This window comes from Condylura cristata, unplaced genomic scaffold, assembly GCF_000260355.1.
Source record: "Condylura cristata isolate star-nosed mole 26May11 unplaced genomic scaffold, ConCri1.0 scaffold00027, whole genome shotgun sequence".
Taxonomy (NCBI): domain Eukaryota; kingdom Metazoa; phylum Chordata; class Mammalia; order Eulipotyphla; family Talpidae; genus Condylura; species Condylura cristata.
Genome location: NW_004567128.1, coordinates 27005862 through 27022266, shown reverse-complemented (window position 1 = coordinate 27022266; position 16405 = coordinate 27005862). Strand labels below are relative to the sequence as shown.

Here is a 16405-nt window from a genome sequence, read left to right as displayed (position 1 = left end):
CTCAGGAAGTTAAAATCTTAAAGAGAAAGCTATTACTGTTATGGAAATGAAGCAGTGAAGTGTTCCCACAAAGAAACTATCAAGCCCTGATGATTTTATAAGCAGACTCCAACTTTTATTTGATATGCAAAGCCTTGAAAACAACAGAAAAAGAAGGAACAGTCCTAGCTCATGCTTCTAGCCTCCCCAGCATGACCCTAAAAACAAAGAAGTAACAAAAGAAAATATTCGGTCCATTTCACTCATGCCTATAGGCCCAAAGAAAGAAAGTATATTCAGCCAGTCTTATAAAGAGAAAACACAACCAAATTGGAGGTGTCTCAGGTTGCGTGCAGTGGTTCAGTATTAGAAAATCTTCAATGTAAGTCACGACTATGTGACAGCAGCTTACATTTTAGTCCTGACTCTTATTGCCCTCTGATGGGAACTTTATTCTTTAGGAGATCTGAAGCACTAACTGTGACTTGTCTATGTGTACTCTGCTTCTCCTTTGTCCAGAAGGCCTCCTCCTAGTTCTACCTGTCCATCTGTCAATTTTTTTTCTGTGAAACTTTGCAGATTCCCTCAACCAGAAGTCTGTTTTCCCTTTTCTGAATATCTGTATTAATTAAATATCAGTTTATCCCCCTGACTGTAATATAAGCTTTGGGCTGGAATCCTCTAATAATAAATCTATTTAAAAGTGAACCGCCTCCCCCAACACTGCCTCTTGACCTTCTTTATCTTTCTCCAAAGCATTTAGGTTCACTTTAGCACATTATATATGTATTATATGTACTGCAGGTCTTTACCCTGCTCTCCTTTATTACAGAAGCTCCATAAAGGGAGGGATAACCTGCTTGTTCACCTCTGTGGTCCCCAGTACCTAGAAGAGTGCCTGGAAGCACAGAGGCATTCCACACATCCTTGTTGAATCCATTTTACTTATTTGTATTTATTTTCTTACATTGTTAATTTTTGGATGAATTCATTTTTTAATGATTTAATCTTGGTTACTTTAGAATGTAACTGAGAGATAGGCATCTCTTGAATAAACAAAGGTGAAAGGTAACTGAGTCTGACAATCATACACTTCTCTAATTCTCTACTCCATCCCCAGAGAAGGGAGATACTGATGGAGAACAAAATGGTGGTCTTAGTGACTTCGAGTGGGGTGGTTGTTCAAATTGGCCAGCTTGTGGGCAGGAAGATAACTATACACAAAGTTGGGCAGAGGCGCTTTTTTTAATGCCAGTCCTGGCTCCTTTCTACATTCTCTTCTCTGCTAGGCCTGCTGAAAAAAAAAAAAGATGAGGTTGCCTTTCACTTGAAAAGGCCAGTGGAAGGAGATGGTCATGTAGTCTTGTAGCAGGCTAATGGGACTTTGATCTAGTCTAGGTCTTAAAGTGGAAAAAAGGAACACACAAGCGTGGTTTATGTCGATTCTGCTTAAGAACTTAAGGAGGGTAAAAATATTCTGTGTCTTGTTTTCTTGACACCAGTCCACCTCCCACAGTGGGGAGTGGGAAATGCCACAAATAGGTGTAAGGAAAAGGAGGCCAGGCCTCTACCAGGCCTCAAATTCAAGGGGCAAGAAGAATCTTCAAGTCTCAGCTGATGGTTTCTCTCACTACCAGAAACTCCTTAAATTTTTTAGATAAAATTTTGTATTTTCCTGACTTAGGTTCAAGATTCTGGCCAAGATTATCTTTGCCTAAGACGAGTTCAAACACTTGCGAATATCCATGTCTACGTATTAAGTGGGAAAATTTAGATGAATTAAAAAAAATAAAACAGCTAATACTTATTACAGTATTATTGGTTAATATTTAAGTTTTATTATAGGAATTTGGCTAATCTTTTTGCATGGAAAATAATAACTACATTATAAGATACATAGCACCTGAGAAATTTCAACTATTAATTTAACATAATTTGTGCTATGTAAGTATTTGTAGTTAAGACTTGTTGCAAATACAGAAATAAAATTCATTCTTAATCTTAAAATTACTGAGCTGCTGTAGTCTGTTTGGCCAATGCTATGAACCAAATGTAGGTACCCTCTCCAAATTCTTCCATTGAAGAAGCCATGCCTGCAATGTGGTGCTATTGCTGTCTGGAGGCTGGGACCTTTGGTGGTAATAAGTTTAGATGAAGTCATAAGTGTGGAGCCTTCAGGATGCGATTAGTGTACCTAAGAAAAAGGAGAATTTATAATCTCTCAATCTCTCTCTCCGACTCCCCCTTCTCTATCTCTGTCCTGCTTCTCTGCACACACACATACCAAGAAAAGGCCATAGATCACATCAGACAGGGTGGCTGACTACAAGCCAGAAAGCAGGCCTTCAGCTGTAAGAACTGCAGAACTCTCAAGTATTGTAACTCCGTCCAAATCCCTGCACTACCAGACTTAACCAAGCTCCTTCCCCAGCCCCTAGTAGCGCAAGGACATATCCACATCCCTAGGATAACCCAGCATGCCTGAGAAAGCTCAACCCTGCCAGCAAAGCTAACTATTTGTTCTAGCTAATGCTGGATGATAGGCCCCTAACCCTCTTTGTTAGGGCATTTATTCAAAAAGGACTTACAATGGTGAATATGTATGTCTTACAACTCAGGAGTGTCTTTTGTTAAGGACCCAATACACATTCCTTTGAAATGTAATTATCTGGTAGGATAGTGTCTTGGCCTCCAGTCTGAGTGGAGAGAGAGAATCCTACCTTCTGTAACTGCTAGCTAGCAAACACATGGCTGGTCTCTTGGCATTTACATTGATCTGCTTTGTAATTTTTCACTTTTCTGATACTTCTGAGCTCCCATTCTTCCCTCACCCCATTTCCCCTTTAAATGGCCCAAATCACCTCTGCACGAACTAGCATAGAGCTCAGCTCTTTTCCTACTGTCAGTAGTTACTAAATAAAGTCTATTTTCACCAATGTCCAACTACCTCTGACACCAGAAGCTTGATCTGACACCTCGATCTTGGACTTCCTAGACTCTAGAACTGTGAAAACCAAATTTCTGTTGTTATTGTAGCAGCAGACAGACTGGTTGCACTAACAAAACAACACAGACTGGATGGCTGAAACAACAGAAATTTACTTCTCGGTTCCGGAGGCCACAAGCGTGGCAGATGATCAATGTGCCTCTGGGGTTGGTTTCTGGTGAGACCTCTCTTCTGAGGTGGAGGGCAGAAGTTACTGAAAGCGTCATGGGAAAAAAAATGCTTCATGATGGAACTATTCTACGTCTTGCTGGAGTGACAGCTATGCATTCATATATTCATTTGTCAAAATTCACAGTTCTGTATACGTTTAAAAAGATTAACTTTTTTCTGCATGTAAGTTACATTTAAGCTAAACTAAACAAATTATTTAAAATTTAAGTACTGGTAAATTTTAGGGCCTTATAACTATACAGCTGGAAGGCTATTTCATGAATGAAAATGCCACTGGATGTGAGGGCAATCTGTCTGGGACATCTGTCACCCCACTGATTGCCAGGGTTGAAAATGGCAATACCACGTTATTATAAAATAAGAAAACCCAATACCTTGATCATACAGACATCACAATGAGAGGTGAAGAACTCTATATTTGCTCAGCATGTTACTAAATAAATAACCACAAAACAGAATTATGAAATTTTAGGATTAGAAAGGATTTTCCATATCAAGTAATCTCAATCTGATTTTACATCCTATCACATTCCCTTCATTTACTCATTTGCCTGACTGATTCTAGTGATGCTTACCTCCCCTTATGGGATGTTCAAAGAATTAAGGGATTGGAAAAGACCTTAGGAAACTGGAGGCTGGAAAAGGTAAATGACTTTACCAGTGAGGTGGAATAATTGCGGACACAAATTAAAACGCCAGTTTCATATACTCTCTATCCTCTCTGTTTCCCCCTTTATCAAAATTTGTATGAGTGAGGAAACTGGAACCCTCATACATTGCTAGTGAAAATGCAAAATGAAACTGAAATGTAAAACATACTGAAAAACAGTATGGCAGATCCTTGTGAAGTTCAACAGAGTTACTACTATGACCCAGGAATTCTACTGTTATGTATATACCCAAGAGAAATAAAAACGTGTCTACACAAAGACTTGTAAATAAATGTTTATAACAGCCTTATTCATAATAGCCAAAAAGTGGAAACCACACAAATGCCCATCAACTGATGAATGGATAAATAAAATTCATCTATAAATAAATGAACAAAATACCTATTCTATGGAATGTTATTCAGTAATGAAAGGAATAAAGTATTAATATATGCCACAATATGAATGAATTTCAATAACATGTTAAGTGAAAGAAGCCACTAACAAAAGACCACATACTGAATGGTTCCATTGATGTGAAATGCCCAAAGCGGGCAAATCTAGAGAGATAAAAAGTTAAATTGTAGGCCCTCCCTGGTGGCGCAGTGGGTTAAAGCACAGCACTAAGAAGCTAAGGCCACTTCAGCATGAGTTGGATTCCCGCCTGCCCAGGAGGTGACCACATGGCGTGGCAGACCTCTCCTGACCCGCCCGCTGCTCCCCTCAGCAGTGTACTTTGTCCATCTGCCTGTTCTGCTCCCCACTCTGCCTCTCACCGCCCCTGAGCCTCTGGTCTGTACCCCAGTTCTGTATGCACAAATAAATAAATCTTTAAAAAAAAAGTTAAATTGTAGTTATCAGGAACTGGAGGGGGTAGTGGGGAGAAAATACTAATGGGTTCACCTTATGAACGGATTAAAACTATTGCACACTTTTAAAAAGGTGAATTGTATGACATACAAATTATCATACATATTTTATAAAGTAAGGCTATTTTTAAAATAATCAAAGATCTAGTTACTGTCTTTAAACAACAACTTTGTGTAAAAAGATTTAAATCATGTTAATCAGTTGACACTTCCTCCATCAAGAGATTCCCTCCCCTTGGACCTGGGTGAGCTTTTGTGACTGCTTGAACCAGCAGAATGTGGCAGAATTAATGCTACATCACTTAAGAGGTTAGACAGAAAAAGTCATGCAGCTTTGGGTAGTTTCAGAACACTGGCTCTGGGAATCTAATCATCACACCATTGGAAAAGCTGGACCACGTGGCGAGGTCTCTGCCGAGCTCTCAGATGAAAGCCAGCACCAATTTGCCAGCCAGCTCTATGATTGGGTCATACTGAAAGCAGATCTTCCAGCTTCTGGTCAAGCTGCCTCAGCTGATACCACACAAAACAGTGAGCTAACTTGGCTAAGCCCTACACAAATTGCAGAGTTGTGAACAAAGGAAGTCCTTGCCATCATTCTAAGCCATTAAGTTTTGAGGTGATTTAGTATACAGAACAATAGATAACTAGCATGTCTTGTGTGCCTAAAAGGTTAAAAACAGCACCTACCCCCTACTTAATGTAGACATTTCTTTCTGTAGGCTGCCATCCCAGTGCTGTCTGAATCAGCTTTGACTAACATGGAGACTAGTTCCTCACAAAGCCACTCCTTCCACTGATGAACATCTGGTGAGTATGGTCTGCCTTACATTAAGTCTGGTTTTGGCCTGCCCAATCTCTTGACCAAGTTTCAGCCTCAGAGGTAACCATTACTGCCTAACCCCTCTTCCTCAAGCCAGGCCTTTACCTTGTTAAGTAGTATGGAAATCTTTAGCACTGTCACATTTTATAGCTGAGGAATCTAAAATGTACAAATTGGCTGCTTAATCCAAAGTTGTATGACAGACACTGAAAAAAATGTACTTAGTTGAATTTTGGATATAAGTTTTTCATTTAGTACATTTCTATTTAATATGAGACAAATGTAATGGATACAAGATGTGTTGTCCATACTCAAAATAACAATTTTCATACTTATGCCATTATTATTTAGAAAGTTAGTCCACATTTCTATCATCTAAGAGGAGGGTTGGTATGAATAACTGAAAGATAAAAACCACTTTTCTGTACCACCCCTCTTTCCCTTGTTTGTACTTAAAATATTTCCTCTTTTAACTCAATAAAGCCAGCAGAGATAACCTTTTTAAGGTCTTTCTTGTTGTTTGAGTACATATATATGGAATGATTTGCCTAGCTCTAGGAGGCAGCATATAGATAACAAAGATAATATAATTTCTTTCTAAATGACTTAAAGAAAGATCTTACGCCAAAAAGACGTCTCATCAAAGATGATCTTTTGCCAAAAAGACGTCTCATGGTGTCAATATAGCAGTCATAGCAGTCGTACAGTAAGCTTTCTTCTGAAGTAGCAGCACAGAAAGTGAGGTTCTTTACTGTTTATTACAGTACACCAGTTGTCATGACAACACTTAGTCCCCAAACATTCTTTTTAATTGAGACAATTTCTCCTCTCTGCAGTCCCCTAAGACTGACCCAATTACACAACCCAAAACACAGAGGGTGCCTCTCAGTAATGATACACTGATTACACAAGCCAAGGAAAATTTTAAACATCACTTTTCCAAGTTGCAAGGAAAGTTCAGGAGATTCACATTTTGTTTTTCACATCTAAATTCTTACAAGTTGCATAGTAATTGTCTGTGTAATGACCACATTAGAGAAGCCTAAACTTTTAACACAAATCATCTGTTAATATGCATGCAACATATTTCATTTATGTTCTCTGCATTGTATGTCTAGTCTGTTCATTTCAAAGTACAATTAAATTCTAGCAGCAAGCAAGACCATGCCAAACTCAGCGAGAGTATCATTGGACCCACACAGAACATTTGTACACTAACCCAAATCAGTCACATGTGATGTTAGGACAGAAAAAAAAATCAAGTCATATAAAATTTAATAGGCCATCATAAATGAGGGCCCTGGAGTGAAATCCTAGTAACTCTAAAAAAGAAAAAGCAATTCTGGGAAATGTGGTGTTTCCACTGTCTCAAATTGTAAGCTGGTAATTTCCCCCCTGAGGGGGGGAAATCAAATACTGTCCAAAAAATAAAAACAATATAAGAAAATAAATTGTTTAAAAATAAACAAGTAGTACAACATATGGATTATTTTCAGAATATATCACTTATTTAGTTAGAAAAATTTTGGTTAGTTGAGTTGATCAAGATACTAACTTTTATTGTATATCTACCCAGAAACAAGAGCTTATTTTGCATGTCTAGTACCATCTCTTACACCAACTGCCACTACTATTGAATAGTAGTATTCCCAAAAAAATATTCCCGGTAAGCTCAAACAAAAGCTACAATTCAAAACTCACTTGGGGTGAAAAGCTTAGATGCTGATGCCCACCATTCAATTTTCAGTGCATTTAATTAGCCAAAGAACAAAAGAAAAATATCACTGAATACATCCACTTATCTAAAAGAGAAAGATTAATGTATGAGATTTCAACTAACCCCAACATTATGATAATAAAGTTTGACTGTAAGACAATTTACTATGAAGTTATAAGTCGGAAGGCAACCAAGTCTACAGTAAATAAAAGCACTTTAGTTTTAATTTTAGTCTATGATTTCAAAGACAAGCCAAAATAAAACACGCAACTTTATGGCACACAGCTCAAGCATACGGTGACTGTTAGAAATACTAAGGCTGAGCAAACTGTCCACCAAATAACTTTAAATGACAGGTATATGCAACTCAAAAAGGATGTGGGAAACAGGCAGAAAGGTGAAGCTGAGAAAGCCTACAAAAAGAGTCCAATTTCTTAAATCTGACACTTGGAGAACTGAATTTATATGAATCGATTCTGCTGAAGATAGGATACTATGGAGGAAGGTCTAAGAAACCAAAAGAATACAAGAAATTTACTATAAAAAATTCATGGGCAAAGACGCTGCGTTAAGTAGGAAGTCAACTATGAGTAACATTTTTAAAAGTCTCATTTTGTTTGGAAGACAAAAATAATTGCTAAGTCTATGAAAGTATTTTACTAAACACAAATGAAGAACTCTCTAGAAAGAGGAAGCATTGTGAAATTTATGACTGTGTTTTGTGCAAGACTAGTGGACACTGAAAGTTTTTCCATTTCTATCTATATAGAAAAGTAAAAATAAGGGGGCTTTCATTCACTTAAAGCAAAAGTAAAATAATGGCTGATATATGGTGGCTATTTTCACTTTACAGTCTTAATACACATTGTAAGACTGATTTGATTTTCATTATTCCTTCAGGGGACCTAGAAGAGGAGGGAAAGCAAAGCTGTAGATTAAACTGTCCACTTCATAACTGAGGAAACTCAGGAACGGAATATTTCCGGAGACACCAAAGAGATTTACCAGCTAGGGCAGACAGAAAAGAAAACAGCCACAGAAAGAAGCTAAGCTGGGAACGAGATGAGAATCAGTCCCAAGTGTAACTCAAGGACTGGACAAAACCTCGCTGCACGCTGCTGGTGAAATGAGTAGATCTGAGATTCAGGTCATTCTCCGATCTTTCCCTCAGGTCCATCCTAGGACGGGGGGCGGGGCGGAGGGCAGCGCAAGTCCTAGAGCGGACTTAGAGATGCCCCCAGGGGTCCATCCACTGGAACAAAAAGCTCTAAGGCCCCTTCCAGCGCTTTACAGCCCTGCGTGCAGCTCTCTCTAGCGCTGTGTTCCACGGGTCCCCCCAAAGTCACTCGGCTCGACTTCACATGGGAAGGGGGAGGAGGGAGAGAAGGGAAGGAGGAAGAGAGAGCGCGCGCTGTCCGTTGGGGTCGTTCTCCTTCAGGCCTCGGCTGCCAGGGATCCTTGCGGACCCTCGCGGGTGGGCTAAGCCCAGTGGCTACCGGACTCTGGTTACCTTCTCACGCTGATCCCAGCTGTACTGCTTCGGCTGCTCCTCCTCGCCTTCTGCCTGCGAGTCCTTCCCAGCCTTCCGCCTCTTGGAGAAGAAGCAGCCCATGGTCCCGGCCCGCGGATTTTGTTGGCCACGCTCTCGGGCCCGCCACTCAAGCACCTTCCGGAGTGTGGCGTGAACCCCGAGCGCTCGGCTCCGCTGCGCTCCGGACACCGCCCCGCGGAACCGCCCAACAGTCGGCAGGCCAGGTTCGCCCGCCAGGCCCAACACCCTTCTCTTTTTCCTCCTAGTCGCCCAGACGACCCGCTGCAGCCAATGACCACTCAGCGACCGGGGAGCCAACCAGAGCCTCGCGATCAGTCCTACGCGGCCTATGAAAAGAGCTCGACGTTTGCACACAACCAATCGCCGCCTGATAACTGCTCTGGTCCCCAGGGGCGGGCACGGGCCCACCCCTCCCGGGGACTTAGTGTAGCTCTCGCGCTGGAGCGAGTCCAGACTCGACATCCTCTCTTTTTGTCCTAGGTCCTTAACTTCCAAGTTCTTGACCACCTGTACGGGAACTTTAGGCTGCAATTCTGTGATGGAAATGGCGAAGAAACAGTAATTCCTGCTGACACAGGGAACTGAAGTTCGGATTCTTCTCTCTTCTTCTCCATCCCCGCCCCCGCGTTGTCAGACTGGCATCGTCCCCACAGGAACCTTCCCCAACCTCCTCTCGCCCCCTTCCTCGATCAGTCTTCTGTGCTTTCTTAGTACTTCTGCGCATTACTATAAAGTTGTCCAAGTAATCGGTGAAACAATTATTTGTGTATTGTCTCTCCATTGGAACTGTAAATTTATTGCAACCAAAAGGCCCATCTTATGGAGCATGCATTTTTGAACCGTAGCCTGGCTCAGATTTTTACTAGGTGTTCAATAAAACATTGTTGAATGAATGCATGAATGAAACCTTGCAAGCTGGTGAAGAAAGAAGCTTTTATAGACTTTTCCATATTCCTTCCTAAAGAAAGTGATCAAAGCGGGGATAAGGAGGGACGGAGTTAGGTAAAAGGTTGTAGGTCAGTTGAAGACATAAGCATTGCCATATAAACAATTAGATCTGTTTGAAGCAAATGGTACAGTTTGTTTGACGTTAAAACATTTATACACTAAATACTAACATTTGTTATATTTGAGTGGAATTTTACTACAATACATGATTTCTTATGTAATAGAAAAGATACGTTGCTGGCTTTATTCTCTGAGCACAGTTTTTGAAATCTTCATAGGACATTGAGTCAGTTCAGGTTCAAATTATCTTTTGCCTTTTTACACTTACATCTAATGTATATCCTAACTGAGCCTCTGACTGAATTTGAGCATTAACAATGTTCCTCTTTTCACTTCCTGCCCTTTACTGCATAATCAGGAAGAAAAGTACATGTGTTTAAGTATTAGAAATTACTGCAAATTTAAGTTCCAGATCTTAGGCAATAGAGCCTTTACCCGTTGCACACTTCTCAGAATAAGATGAAAGGTTTGTGTGAAGATGAATAAGACCCTTAGATCTTTTATGATCAAAGAATGTTCAAACTGTGACTACTACATACCGTGGAGGAAATAGAGGTCCACAGAGGTGAAGGGACTAACCTGTGGTCATAATGAGAGTGGCTGAGCAGGGACTAGAAAAATCCTCCTCCATAATTTTGTTCTTTTCTGATTTGTTTGAAATAAAGAGGTGAAGAATCACCTGCCTACGCCTTCTGATGCCTATGGGAGCTCTGCCCCACAATGATGCTGTGCCTCTAAGCAAATGACAACTAATTTTAGAGAAACAATTCCTAAGACTCGTAGTTCTGAAGTATTCATTAATAAGAAACCCAAAGATTAAAAAAATCGATAACCAAAAGTGATTTTTTTCAGTGACTATTAAACAAAAGTGAAGATAAAGTCCACTTTGCGTTCATGCTTATCCCATCATCATCCCTAACCAAAAAAAAAAAAAAAAAAAGAAAAAAAAAAAAAAGAAAAAAGAAAAAGAAAAGAAGAAGAAAAAGAAAAAAGAATTAAGCCAAAAATTAAAAACCCGAACCCTCCCTGGTGGCACAGTGGGTTAAAGTTCAGCACTGCAAGGGAGCCATAGCCGCTTCAGTGCAAGTTCAATCCCCAGCACTGGAGGTGACCCACATGGCATGGCAGACCTCTCCTGACCCCGCCTGCTGCTCCCTTCAGCAGTGTACTTTGTCAATCTGCCTGTTCTGCTCCCCACTCTGTCTCTGGTGAATCATCTCACCGCCCCTGCACCTCTGTCCTGTACCCAAGTTCTGTATGCATAAATAAATAAATATTTTTAAAAAATTTAAAACCTGGGATAAGAAAGCTAATGAAGTTAGTGCTAGAGTTCTCTCACGCTTAGTGTCTTTTATTCTTTTTTCTTTTCTCCTCTTGCTCCTTCTCCTTCCACACCATCCCACCCCCATGAATGGATTCTCATCAGTACAATTTTTCTGCAAACCAGCCCTCTTTACTTACTAATCAGCATAGACATAACTGAGAATAGTCATCCCACTCTGATTCCTTATGGCCTTTCTGTTCAAGTGCATGTTACAGTTTATTTGTACCTTAGTTCAGATTATTTAGGGAGGTAATCAGATAAATTGCTAGAAATTAATAACAGAATGGCTACTTATCAATCAAATGTACACCCCTTGTCTAATTGTTGCAGCTGCAGGGATGAATCCCATGTTTTAAACATGGTTAGGAAGCAGGTCCTGAGAAGAGAACACATGCGCAGCTCTAAAGCCTCAAAATATAGGCAAAAATTGTTTTCTTCTTCTGCCTGTTCCCCTCCTGTCATATCCTTGTGACCTCTTTTCTATGGAAAGCTGCCCTTCAAGTTCAGCTTAATAAATATATTCTTCTTTATTGGGTTGTGGTTTTGCACCTGACCACAGGCTCCAGAGATCTTCTGTGTTGCCTGTATGTCTTGACCACAGAAGTGATAAAGTTACTTTTTATAATATGGTCCCAAAGAGTTGTATCTCCACAGCATGAATTAGTCATATAGCAATATATCGCAAGAGCTAGAAAAGTTAATGTTGAGTTGACCTGAGTCATTCGTGTTTACTTTGTACTCACCCAAGGAAACACTTTACAGCAAGTGAAGAAGGACTGGGGGTTTTCTTTTCTTCTTTTTAAAAATATAGTTATTTACATCATTCTTCATTTTGTGCATTTTTTCATCTTGGCTATAATCCCTGTGGACTTCCCACCACCAGTTCACCCATACGCCATCACCACAGTCCAGTGCACTCTTCCCACCCCAGTTTTGATCCTATTCCCCTCTCCACCCCTGTAAAATATTTATAGTTGTTCGTTGTTTTTGTTTGTTTGTTTGTTTTTACTTTATTACATTTGCTTTCCCCTAACCCCCAATCCCTTACACTCCTGCTATGAGTGAAACCATCCAGTATTTTCCTTTTTCTTTCTGGCTTATTTCACTGAGCATGATCCCTTTCAGTTCCACCCATGTTGCTGTGAAAGGCATGAGTTTTATCTTTTTTGATTGCTGAGTAATATTCCATTGTGTATATGTACCACATCTTCTTAATCCAGTCATCTATTTTTGAGCATTTGGGTTGATTCCACATCTTCCCTATTGTAAATAGAGCAGCAATAAACATAGAGGTTAAGGTAGGACTGAGTTTTTTTTTTTTCTATTATCCACTTCTGTGTAACAAAACCATGTGGAACGTAATGGCGTAAAACAACAATTATTCATTGTTTCAATTTATTATATATTTATTCTACATTTTTAAAAGACAAGTACATTAAGGAAATGAGAAGGAAAAAACAGAGGAGGCAAAAACAAATGAAATAAAGTAAAAAAAAAAAACAACAGACACTTGCATCGTCACAGGTGGGCAGGAGAGCCACCCAATTTATTATTTTATATTGACTCTTTAGATAGGGCTCAGTGGGGACAATTCTACTCTGTTCTATGCTACATCCAGAGCCTCAGCTGGGACAACGCCAGTTGATGGGGGGACTGGCCCGGAATTGTCCTATATGAAATCTCAGGGCCTCTCCATGTGGTCATTCCAGAAAGGTGGCCTTAGGGTAGACAGACTTCATATATTTTACTGAGGGCTCTAAGGCAGAGAATTTCAAAGGATTAAGATAGAAGCAGCCAGACCTCTTCTGATGTAGACTCAGATGTTACACAATATCATGTTTACTGCATTCTATTGGTCAGGCCATGAATCTCAAGGGAACAAATACTATAGGTTCAGATCTTTGGGGGTGTCATCTTGGAGAGTGGTTATCAAAACTGTCGATGGTGTTATCCATATGCTAAAGAAGATTGGATGGTTAAAAATTTGTTTAGGAAGGCAACTTTTTGTTTCCCTTTTAATAGATTTTTGAGCCAACATGTCTTCTCACACTTTAACTTTTTTCCTTTTTTTTAAGATTTATTTATTTGTGCATACAGAACTGGGGTACAGGCCAGAGGCTCAGGGGCAGCGAGAGGCTTCACCAGAGACAGAGCGGGGAGCAGAACAGGCAGATCAAGGAAATACACTGCTGAGGGTTGCAGCGGGCAGGTCAGGAGAGGTCTGCCGCGCCATGTGGTCACCTCCGGGGCAGGCGGGAATTAAACTCATGTGGAAGTGGCTATAGCTTCTTAGTGCTGTGCTTTAACCCGCTGCACCACCAGGGAGGGCCTCATACTTTAACTTTTAGGTAGTTCTTACTCATTTTCTTTCACCACCTTATTGACAAGTTCCAATTTTTTTTCACAAATTTTGTTGAGGTAACTTTGGTTTATAACTCTATAAGTTTCAGTTGTGCATCTTGACAGCTTGACATATTTATATACTCAGTTTTAGAGAATCAAAAATTGTGTGTAAGGGGCCTCCCTGGTTGTTCAGGGATTAAAGTCTTTGTACTATCAAGCTATTGCCAGCACTGTGGCCTGAGTTTGATCCAGGACAGGGAGCTGACCCACATAGCACACAGGCCTCTCCTGTCTTGCCTGCTACTCCCTTCAGCTGTGTATTTCAGTAGATCTGCCTGTTCTGCTCCTTACCCCATCTCTGGTGAATCCTTTCACCCCTGCACCTGTGGCCTACACGCCAGTTCTTCTAGCAAAAATAAATAAATCTTTATTATTTAAAAAATATTTATGTATGTATACAAGAACTGGGGTACAGGCCAGAGGTGCAGGGGTGGGTGTTAGGATTCGCCAGAGGCAGCGTGGGGGAAGAACAGGCAGATCTACTGAAATACACTGCGGAGTGGAGCAGTGGGTGAGACAGGAGAGGTCTGTGTGCCACGGGGTTCAGCTCCCTGGCTGGGGATCGAACTTGTGCCACAGTGGTTGCCAATAGCTTCACAGTGCTGAGATTTAACCCATGGTGACACCAGGGAGGGTCCTAAATAAATATTTTTAAGAATTGTGTGTAATCAGATTATATAGAGTAAATTAATTTTTTTATTAATGACATATCATTATTTTTACATACTTGTTTGTTTTTTCACAGTATGAGTTTTCTCCCCTCAGGTGTGGTCACCATAATTTCCCCACTAGTAAACCACCCATAGTCTTCCATCATAGTTCATTGTGCTCTCCTCCTCCCTTGTTTTCTCCCCTCCCACTCTCCTTTCCCCACCCTTTCCCCTCCTGGATGTCTCAGGTCTACAGTGAACTTTCCAGGGCTGTTTTTAGTTTGTGTTTCTCTGATGTTTTGTTTGTTGTTGCTGTATTTCTCACCTAATTGACATCATCCAGTCTTTATCTTTCTCCTGACTCTCTTCACTTACAATAATCCCTTCCAGCTCTATGTTGCTGCAAATGACATGAGTTTATCTTTTTTGATCTCTAATTACTATTCCGTTGTGTATATATAATCACATATTCTGGATCCACTCATCTGGTTTGGGGCATTTGGGTTGTTTCCATATCTTGCTGCTATAAGCATAGTGCACGTTTTCTTTTGGATTAGTGTTTTTGTGTTCTTTGACGAGATACCTAGAAATAATATTGCTGGATTATATGGCAGATCCATTTTTAGTCTTTAGAGGAATCTCCACGTTTCTTTCCATAGAGGCTGGAGTAGTCTCTACTGCCACCAGTGTACTGCAACAGTGTAAGCGGGTTCCTTTTTCTCTTTTTCTCCACACCCTCGCCAGCACTGGTGTGTGTGTGTGTGTGTGTGTGTGTGTGTGTGTTATGGGTCATTCTCACAGGTGTGAGGTGGTATCTTGTAGTTTTGATTTGCATTTTTCCTGATGATGATAAGTGATGATGAGCATATTTTAATCTCTGTTGGCAACCTGCATGTAAAGGCTATATTTTCCAACTACTCTTAGCATAGGGAATCTTATTCATTGCTGTTGGTAAATTTCTTAATGTAAGTCAAACAAAAAATACTTGGAAGTTAACACAGAAGAGGAATAGCAGGGGAAATAGAATTCAAACTAGATGAGGGTGGGGACAAAAAAGAAAGTTTCTCAAGTGAATGGTTTCAGCAGCATAAAAAAAAAGATAATTCCAGTATATATTTTTTCATAACAAAGCAGTTTCAGTGGAAGCTACTTTCTGAAAATAATTTTTGAATTAAAAAAACCCAACTTTTTTCTCATAGAATTTCTGTTTTCCAAGCATTCATTTCAAAACTTTTCAGGAAAAGGATAACTCTGATAAGACTAAAACCACAGAGAGTGTTAATAAAATTTGCTTTAATTTTAGAATTGTTATTAATAAAAGAAAACTACTTTCCATTTCACTTAAGCTAAGGGAGAGACTATATTTTCTAGTTTGTACCCATATACACCAAAAATAAGCTCTCAATATCACATCTAGAAGATCCCAGGCCACAAAATTGCTACTGGTCAACATCTGTAGAGTATAAAAAAAACAATTCCAAATAGTGAAAAAGAAATATCTGGGCAAGATAGCTGATACAGCAAAACAAATGAATATCTAATCTTACACAAGAACGTGATTATTACCACACACACAGCCAACACATAAGCAGATCTAACAGTATTTGGGACTTTTAAGTGTAGGGGCTCGTTCCTACTCAGCCTTCTTCCCACCCCTTTAGTTCCTGACAAAGGTGAACAAAAGTCAAAGCTCATTCTAGTCAAAAACGTCACCTAGGAACCACTCTACTAGGTCTTGTACAATTCCTACCTCTGCATCTCCCCACCACAAACAGTCAGCTGCACAGTACATTCTAAGACCAGGATAAGAAAGTGAATTGGGGAGGGAAAAAAATCTTTCCAGCTCTTCTTTCATGCATTCAAAATTCCATGGCGCTGAGAATGGTATCTAATAAATAATCCACTCTAAGAATGGAATCCAGGATGAATGTGGCTTGAAGTTTATACCATTTGGGCTAAGTCTTTTTAAAGAAAAAAATATGAGATTATGAATCCTCAATTTCTAGGGTCTCTCAAGGGATATGTAAGGCCCAGGCAAATAACGGGTATTCAATTTAGGTTTCATTTGCTATCGTGTAAGTCACTTACCCAAAGGTATGAGTGATCATTTTTCTTGTGGAGTCAGGATCTGAAGTCACACATACCACATACTTTTCACATGCAGATTGGCTTCAGAATGTATATATGACAACATATTCTAAAGGCAAAAGACTGTATTTTCCCAGCAGTGCTGTGGATGTGCCTCAACTTAT

At 40.0% G+C, this 16405-nt stretch overlaps 2 protein-coding genes across 2 annotated transcripts in view; one reads left to right on the top strand and one right to left on the bottom strand.

Moving 5' to 3' along the window:
* Positions 1–8971, bottom strand: part of RP2 (retinitis pigmentosa 2 (X-linked recessive)) — a 32496-nt gene extending 23525 nt beyond the window's left edge. The window contains exon 1 of the mRNA XM_004689984.2: positions 8727–8971. Within this exon, the coding sequence (XP_004690041.1) occupies positions 8727–8828 (102 nt within the window). The 5' untranslated portion in view covers positions 8829–8971. The remainder of the gene's footprint in view (positions 1–8726) is intronic.
* The window catches only part of ZNF41 (zinc finger protein 41), a 722252-nt gene that overhangs the window by 438330 nt on the left and 267517 nt on the right, over positions 1–16405 (top strand). The window lies entirely within an intron of this gene.